Here is an 8,919-nt window from a genome sequence, read left to right on the forward strand (position 1 = left end):
GACCGACTTGTTTACGCGAAGATATTCTCGAGACACGTATCGCAAGTCGTTTTGAAGCGCGGAGGATTGAACGCCTCGGGGAAATGAAAAGCATGCTCAAACGCAAGCCCTGGTCGTAACGAGCCACTTGCAGACTTATCTCGGTAAAACACACGGATTTTTCTTGCGGGTAATAACCGGTCGCTGTTGTTCTCTCTGCGTTACTTAGGAACACCAGAGCTTTGATCAGGCTGGGTAATGCATCGGCAGCGTACGAGAAAGCTCTAAAAAATTGCTACTCGTTGACTGCGTACGCGAGAGAGAGAGAGAGAGAGAGGAGATTTAGGGTGTACGGTTGAGCCTTGAAAGGCCTAATCGTCCCAGCAGCCTCTTTGTACGCAAAGTTAATAACGTGTATTTATGCATTTGCCACGTTTAATTGCCTGTGCGGCTATTACACCGTGCTCTGAAGCGCTCGCCCCCGCCTTGAATACACGAGGGAGGGTAGTATTAAGTACTCGCCCAAGTGCTCCGCGAGTCTGGCAATGACACGAGACCTTGATGTTGTACACCGCCATTCCATGATTGCCAGCACGCTCATTGGCTCGTCGATGCTCGAACATTTTGCAATTGTAATTACATCGTTGAATGCGTTCCGATTGACTCGCGAACCGTTCTTGTCGGTTTAACCCTGGACGCACCGCGCGCGCGGTTTTTCAATCCCATTCACACCCCCGCCTATACCTTCTTTCTAAAATAGACCCTTTAGAATCTAACAATCTTCCTTATTTAGTAGATAAACGCTCCAAAACTTAGTATTATTTCTTATTTATTAGATAGATTACCCAAAAACTTGGGTAATACTTCTTATCTTAAGAATAGACCTGAAGTTTACTAATTTTTCTTATTTTTACATATACAATATTTTTAAATACGTTTTTCAAAAGTTTAGAAATTTAGCTTTTATTTTTAAACAAATTGATCGCGGGTATTCCTGTGCATCCAACAATTAACTTTTTAGGTACATTTAAGAATTACAAATTTTGTTTTTGGTAATAAAATGATTGTTACCTTTACAGTTTGTACACATTCAAAATATAAATATGCAAACAGATAAATAGAAAAAATCGGACGGTACGGTAAGCGCTATCTAGCGATAAATCTTGGAAATAAAATTGCCGTGAATATTCCAATATGGCGCTGCCCTTGATACAATGTTTTTATATAGTTAACCTTGCATAATTTTCGTTCGTCTATAAATCTTACTATATAAACAGTGACAATGTTCCTAATACCTCATAAAACTTATAGTATGTAGTTTATTTTACTAACATGATTGAGTTGTATCCATTGTATAGTAGGAAATAAGTTGAATACAAGAGTGAGTGTATAGAGTCAACTAGCAAGAAAATATTAATTTATTAAAATGTCGATACTGCGAACAGTGTTGTTTAAACCTTACTGTAATCAAACACAGAGTACAAGGTACGAATTATACATAATCATAGGATGTTCCATTTATGATTCTTAGTAAAAATGGGACAGAAGGTGTCGATGGTATCGCTTTCTTTATCGATTGTTTTCTCAATGAAATATATCCATTATTAAATTTATTTCTGCAGAAATTCATTGTTGACATTCATAATAAAACAAAGATGTAAGTCGCTTAATATACCAAGAAGAACTTTCAATTCTAACGTAAAGGAATGTATAGCCGACAAGAGTACCAAATTCAAAATTATCCCATCCGTTATGAAATTTGGTTTTGGTGCTGTAGGCGTAATAGCGACATGCATAATCAAATCGAATAGTACAATTGTAGAATGCAGAGCGTCTAAAATAGTTCCACGAGATCTTGAAAGCGACGCAAATTTGGAGTTTAAATGGAAAAAATTTTTACAATATTTGTATCCATATTTATGGGAGTTGCTAATAGCTTTATCGGTAAGTATACATGTTTATTGTTACATATATGTACAGGGTCTGTCCGGAAAGTAATGCGACCACATCTTTTTTTTTAAATCTATTGAACATATGAGTATAAACCTTTAAAATTCTTCAAAGTAGAACCCTGGGGCGTTGACACATTTGTCCAGCACAATTTGCATGCTTCGTATGCTTCCTGGAAGGCGTTATCTGGAGCCTCTCGTAGTACCCTCGTCACAGCCTTGTTCGGCACTTCCAACCAAAACTTTTCCATAGATTACGGGGAAAACAGTAAACGGTACTTCTTAGTTGGATCACAACACTTCCTCATCCCCCGTACAGTCCTGACTTGTCTCCTGCCGACTTCTTCTTGTTTCCAAAAATTAAAAATGTGCTAAAAGGATGCCATTTTGAAAGCGTGGAACGCGTCAAAGAGGCTTTTGACGAGGGTACTACGAGAGGTTCCAAAAAACGCCTTCCAGGGAGCATACGAAGCATGGAAATCGTGCTGGAAAAAATGTGTCGACGCCCAAGGATCCTACTTTGAAGAAATTTAAAGGTTTGTACCCATATGTTTAATAGATTATTTTTTAAAAATGTGGTTGCATTACTTTCCGTACAGACCCTGTATATCAAAATGCTGTATTATACATAATTTTATATATCATTTTAGAGTGCACTGACGGTAGCTATACTAAATATTTGGATCCCACAGTATGTGGGTAACGTGATAAATGTGTTAACAAAAGTCTCTAAGAGCAACGGAGACGATAAGAAAAATTTGCTTCTGCAACTTACACGGCCTGCGTTTGCATTGGCACGTATGTATATTGCACAAGTACGTAGCTATCGACCTAACAAATAATTAACCTTTAGTTACTTGTATAAATAGTTGTTTTATTTGAATTGAAACATTATTAATATGCGAGCAAGTTTATTTACCGAATAATTTCTAATTTTATTCTTAGGCACTGTTCACATTTATGTACATTTATATGCTTTCTCACGTGGGTGAGAAGGTAGCGATGAACTTGCGACAGGATCTTTTTAAATCAATTATTATGCAAGACATTGCTTTCTTTGACAAAAATCGCAGCGGTGAAATCGTCAGTCGGTTAACAAGCGATATACAAGATTTTAAAAGCGCTTTTAAAGCATGCATATCCCAAGGATTAAGGAGCACAGCGCAGATTGCTGGCTGTGTAGTTTCTGTAATAATAATTTCACCGGAATTAACTGCTGCGATGGTGATTTCTATGTCTGCTATTATTTTGATCGGTACGCTACTTGGAAAAAATTTACGACAATTATCGGCAAAGGCGCAAAGTCAGACTTCTAAATCAACAGCTGTTTGCGAGGAAGCCATACAAAACGTTAAAACGGTATTTGAAATACGCCGAAGCTTTTTCTGTGTAAAACTATGAATCAAATTAATACATTTTTCAATTTCTCGAACAGGTCAAAGCTTTTGCAGCAGAGGATAAAGAGATAGAAATGTTTTCGAAAGAAGTTGAACAGGGATGTATATTATATGAAAAATTAGGTTTTGGGATTGGTTTGTTTCAAGGGGGAACCAACCTATTTTTGAATGGTATTTTACTTTGTACGTTATATTTTGGTGGACATTTAATGTCGACTGGACAATTGACCCCAGGAGATTTAATGGCGTTTTTAATGGCTACTCAAACTGTACAGAGGTCTCTGTCGCAAATATCATTGCTGTTTGGAACTTATGTCAGAGGTATCAGCGCTGGCGCCAGAGTTTTCGAGGTACTTACACGTATAAACTGTCTTAAACTCGCTACATTTTAACGTTTCTTCAAATACACTCCTCAAAAGAATTAAGGGATCACTTCTGCGAACCCAAAAAATTGGTCCCACTTTACGCGATCATAACTCCGTCAAAAATTGCCGTATCGATATCGTTAAACATTGGTTTGAAAGCCTGAAACCTCTAGTTTCAGATGCTCTGTTTCAAATTGTAGCTATGTTGGTTTTTCACAAAGTTATAGCGAGATGAAGACAACATTGACGATTAACAAAAATTTTGTGCTGCTTATCAAATCTATTCAACAAAAAAATTATCACATTAGTTTTGTTCACAAAAATCGATTTCTTGCAAAATTTTGAGACCAGATTTGAAATCTTCGTGAAAAAATCTACGGGAAATGATATATAGCATGTTAAAAAAAAATTTCCGCGTGTGGTACTGGAGAAACCACATTTTCTTGAAATTCTACATGTTTAACGAATTTTCTCAACGTTAAAAAACGTTCGTACCATAATCTCCCTATTTTTCCCATATTCTGCAAAGTTTCAGCTTTAATTTTTAGAAAATTCCATCGCTCTACCTCATTTTTATAGAAAGTTCTTTGATTTTGAATCGAGTTTGGTCCAAATTTTCCACTATGCGCCAGCGCGGCGGTAGCGTATTCAAACACAGCTGCCATAGGTAAAAAATTGTCGCAGCGAGTTCATGGGTTACTCAATCGAATCGGCAGAATCTCTGCTTCAATCTGACGTTCGGAACATGGTATTACGATCATTTCTCGCCGAGATATAGCGAGTTAAAGGAGAAATGGAAATTGTGCATTTTTTAAGCATATTTTCAGAAACACCTGGTATATCGAAATGTTAATGAAATTGAAAAAACAAAAGGAGTGCCTTGAAGAGAAAGAAACGCTCTTTCTATTGCTTTTTTGCACAAGATTCTACGATAATTTTTTCGTTTTCTGGAGCCCGTTAAAATTAAAAAGCCCATATTTACTTCAATGTTGAATAACTCGAATAAAAAAAATCGCACGATATTCAACAACCACACAATTTACACAGGAAAGATAGCCCTTCCAAATGATATTAACGCAATCTATCAAAAAAATTTGTTGCTCCCCGTGTGATGTTCCAAAGTTGCACAAAATTTTTGTTAATCGTGAATGTTGTCTTCATCTCGCTATAACTTTGTGAAAAACCAACATAGCTACAATTTGAAACAGAGCATCTGAAACTAGAGGTTTCAGGCTTTCAAACCAATGTTTAACGATATCGATACGGCAATTTTTGACGGAGTTATGATCGCGTAAAGTGGGACCAATTTTTTGGGTTCGCAGAAGTGATCTCTTAATTCTTTTGAGGAGTGTATTTGCTCTGATCTACATTGCATCTTAACAGTATCTGGACATGCCACCTTCACCGATGATGTTAACCGGAGAAATTATAATGGACCATTCTCTCGCTGGAAATATAGTTTTTAAGGATGTGAAATTTAGCTACCCTACCAGACCAGAACACGTTGTCTTAAAGAATTTTAATTTGAACATTCCTGCTGGGAAAACGGTAGCTCTCGTTGGTTCTAGCGGTAATGGTAAATCAACGGTAGCCGCATTATTAGAAAGGTAACTTTTACGACGCGCTGAACTTCGAAAGACCTTATTTATTGAATACAAAATTACATTTTATTTAGACTTTACGATGTTGACGAGGGATCAATTACGATTGACGGTAAAGATCTAAGGACGCTTAATGCCGGTTACCTACGAGGTAATGTTTTAGGGTACATCGATCAGGAACCAATTTTATTTGCTACAAGTGTTATGGAGAATATTAGATACGGGAAACAAGATGCTACAGACGAAGAAGTATTTATTCATCGTTTTGAAAATTACATAGGTTGCACGTTCCATAATATTTTATCGACTATCTTGTTCGTTTTATTTCAAGGTTATTGAAGCTGCAAAGGACGCAAATGCTCACGAGTTCATCATGAAGTTCCCGGACAAATACGAAACCCAAGTGGGTGAAAGAGGAGCGCAACTTTCCGGTGGACAAAAGCAACGAATTGCAATTGCTAGAGCTTTAATCAAACGACCGTCTATAGTAATATTGGATGAAGCTACAAGGTAAGAATAATATACAATACTGTTATTACAAGATATTGCACGTTTCGAATCTTTCATGATTTTATGTCTCCTATAAATCTGTAGCGCATTAGATTATAAAAGCGAGAGAATTGTTCAAAAAGCATTGGAAGATGCTACAAAGGGTAGGACAGTTTTAGTAATCGCTCACAGGTTGAGTACAGTGAAAGCTGCTGACATCATCGTTGTATTACAAAAAGGAGTTATCGTGGAGGTACATAACAAACAACAAAAATCGTCATTTCAGCAAAATATTTATTATCGTAATTTATACTTACAGATGGGTACCCATACACAGTTATTAAAAAAGGGGGGTATATACTATAATTTAGTAAACGAGCAAGATATAGAAAGTACATAACTGTAGTAAAATATCGGAGTATAGTACAATGACTGGGATCGGTATTTACGACACAAAATATTCACATTGTACGATACTATAGTATATGTGTTTAGAAAAGAACTTTGAAGACGAATATTGAATTTTCTTGGTTAAAAATAAACTAAATTAACTATATATACATGAATAAATAGATATTTATATTTTTAAATAATTACAACTTATTTATTTGCATCCCCTTATGTCTATATCTGATTGAATTTTACGAGGTCTATGCTCGAGGTTTAGGAATTTTGTTCAGAATATTTCTTAAACGATGCTCGAATCTGCTCGTGATATTTAATAGTCTCGTCGCTAAAGGTAATGCGATATGTGATGATATTGTAGGGTTTAACTGGTGGGATACCGTTACATCTCGCTTCTCTGCGAAGGTTTCATTTTTCAACAATGCTTCGTTCTTCTCCAGTCGTGCAAGTAAAGACTGTAACATGTCTTCGCATGATTGTTCATTTACCGATGAGTTTGATGAATCCAATGAACTATTTCCATTAGCCTCTAAAGCTGATTCCAAAGCTGATACAGCATTTAAAGTCGACGTGAAATTCTGTATGATTTGCTTCATGTCGTTGGAAGTATCATTTAGCTCGCCAGGTTCGTAAGTCATATTTTCTGCAGGTTCTGTACTGACGTAATTCGCTGTGTCGGTGCTAGTTGAAAACGCAGCGTCATTAAAAGCGCCTACGATATCGGGCGCCGATTCACCGAGCAACGTAGAATTTGTAAAACTTTCAACGGGTGTGGTACTAGCATCGTCTGTAGATGCGAACAACACGTCAGAATTGGAAGTTGTACTTTCATTGTCAGATCCGGAAGATGTAGATAATTCGATCGCTGAAACTGTGGAAGTAAATTCAGTCCAACTAAATTCGGTAGTTGGATGTTCATCGCGTTCTTCATTGTTTAAACCTTGCGTTCCTTGCTGAGTTGAGGAATCTACTGATGGTTGATATGCATTAATTTCTGTAGACGTGCTTATTCCCCCTAGAGCTGTAAAGTCGACAATAATTTGTGGATTTGCAGCTCCTACTACAGGATTCGAAGATGTAGAATCACTTGTACTTGTTGAATACATATCTGGTGTATCTGATGTAACTTCATCATTCAGATTATTCGAACTTTCTACTGTAACAGTCGTTTGTAATGGTTCTTCGCTTGTTAAGGAATCTTCGGTAGTTGTTCCAGCCGCATCTGATTGTTCATTTAACATTTCTGTGTCCCAAGTAGAAGTGTGTAACGACGGATCAGTGGTTTCCGTTCGAAAAGATAAGGCAAGATTCTCCGAAGTTGTAGTGCTTGGAGTAGGATCAATGGTACTCGAAGAACTTAACATATTAAAAATATCTTCTGTCGAAATCGAGACATCGAAGTCATTGAATTCATTAGATTCAATAGGCATCTGTACTACATCGGAATCTGTTGTCGATGTAATTTCGCTCTCGTAATTACTCGTGGTCTCGTCTATTAATTCATGTTCTCTATGTAACAGAGCTATTCTTCCTTCTGCGTTAGGTTCACATATCGAAGAGACGTTTAAGTATGTGTCATCGCACGTAGCAGAAAGGCTGCACATTTCTGTTTCCGCATCGTAAACCATAGTCCTTGGACATTTGAAAACAGTTTGGGACATCCGGCGATCTGTAATCTCGCAAGTGTAGAATAAAGTACAATCGTTCAGCACCGGAAATGATCCAGATTTCTTGCACACAGGCAATTTTATAGAATCAAATGTTCGTTGACCAGAATTGATTCGTTCGGCGACCTCTTCTTGACGACTAACGTGGACGCATTTGTGCAAATGAAAGCTGAAATACTGATCTCCTCCGCATTGGGCCAGGATTGCTTCATTTTTCTTGCAAATGTAGTAATGTTTATGGTTGCCGCAATGGGGCTTTAATACATTTACACCGCACGACTTTGTCTTATTCACATAAAGTAGCGTACCACCGCCAACGATCTCCAAGCAACGTTCTCGTTCTTCGTCGAAGTATTGAGTATTATTGCAAAATGGTGGTTGAGAGTTCAAATCTTTCTTATATCTGTACTCGTTGCTTCGAACGTCTATGTTACCAGCGTCAGAATCCTGTAGGCAAATGAACTTTCATTTATAAAATATGAAGAACAATTTGTTTTATTAAAACGTAAAGGAAAGTAGCACTTACGAATGGATTCTCTACCGGTTGATTAACGCTGTCCGATATAATTTGTAGAATTAGCAGAAGTATAGCGTAATCTCTCATATTAGATGGTTATATTAATCGATTGGTAAGCACCGATCAGGTTTCGTCCTGTCTTGCCAGTCAGCGTACACGCTTTTTGGTCGTTCTCTAAGTTTTATGGCTCTCATACCGCGCGTTCGAGCACTTTTATATCAAAGACGTGCTCGATAATAATTGCGCGTGATAAATCCCAGCGACGAGATTAACGTCACTTCGTGTCATTTTTCGACAACGAAAAAATGCGGGCAACCGCAGATCCACTAATTATTTCATGGAAAGTGTGTATTCTCGCGAGCGAGGCAAGTCTTTACGTTGCTGTTGCAATTAAGGCTTGTATGTAATCAGACTGGGCAGAACGCTTCGGCAAGCACGTTCTATGATTTAATAAAAAAAGATATGCATTCAAGGACGATCGAGATTTCACGATAGCGCGTACTAATGAAAACTTGGTACAAGGTAAGATTACCGCGATGCAAACGCAACG

General features: G+C 37.4%; 2 protein-coding genes across 3 annotated transcripts; one reads left to right on the plus strand and one right to left on the minus strand.

The window, feature by feature from the left end:
- The first annotated feature begins 1,140 nt into the window (after positions 1-1,140).
- LOC143210301 (mitochondrial potassium channel ATP-binding subunit) lies at positions 1,141-6,373 on the plus strand. 2 transcript variants are annotated; one of them, XM_076427043.1, is made up of 10 exons: positions 1,141-1,464; positions 1,602-1,923; positions 2,579-2,743; positions 2,874-3,287; positions 3,364-3,675; positions 5,074-5,297; positions 5,366-5,540; positions 5,623-5,801; positions 5,886-6,033; positions 6,100-6,373. In XM_076427043.1, exons 1-10 carry the CDS (start codon positions 1,406-1,408, stop codon positions 6,178-6,180), a joined length of 2,079 nt encoding a protein of 692 aa, XP_076283158.1. In that variant the 5' UTR covers positions 1,141-1,405; the 3' UTR covers positions 6,181-6,373. The 2 variants fall into 2 exon arrangements, with proteins under 2 accessions (XP_076283158.1, XP_076283159.1); XM_076427044.1 differs by lacking the exons at positions 1,141-1,464; positions 1,602-1,923 and adding an exon at positions 2,340-2,464.
- LOC143210302 (uncharacterized) lies at positions 5,946-8,829 on the minus strand. The gene is made up of 2 exons (XM_076427045.1): positions 8,379-8,829; positions 5,946-8,299 (listed from the first exon to the last, which is right to left on the minus strand). The coding sequence occupies exons 1-2, from the start codon at positions 8,454-8,456 to the stop codon at positions 6,431-6,433; spliced, it is 1,947 nt and encodes a 648-aa protein (XP_076283160.1). The 5' UTR covers positions 8,457-8,829; the 3' UTR covers positions 5,946-6,430.
- Positions 8,830-8,919: the final 90 nt, after the last annotated feature.

Source organism: Lasioglossum baleicum, chromosome 7 (assembly GCF_051020765.1).
Source record: "Lasioglossum baleicum chromosome 7, iyLasBale1, whole genome shotgun sequence".
Lineage (NCBI taxonomy): Eukaryota > Metazoa > Arthropoda > Insecta > Hymenoptera > Halictidae > Lasioglossum > Lasioglossum baleicum.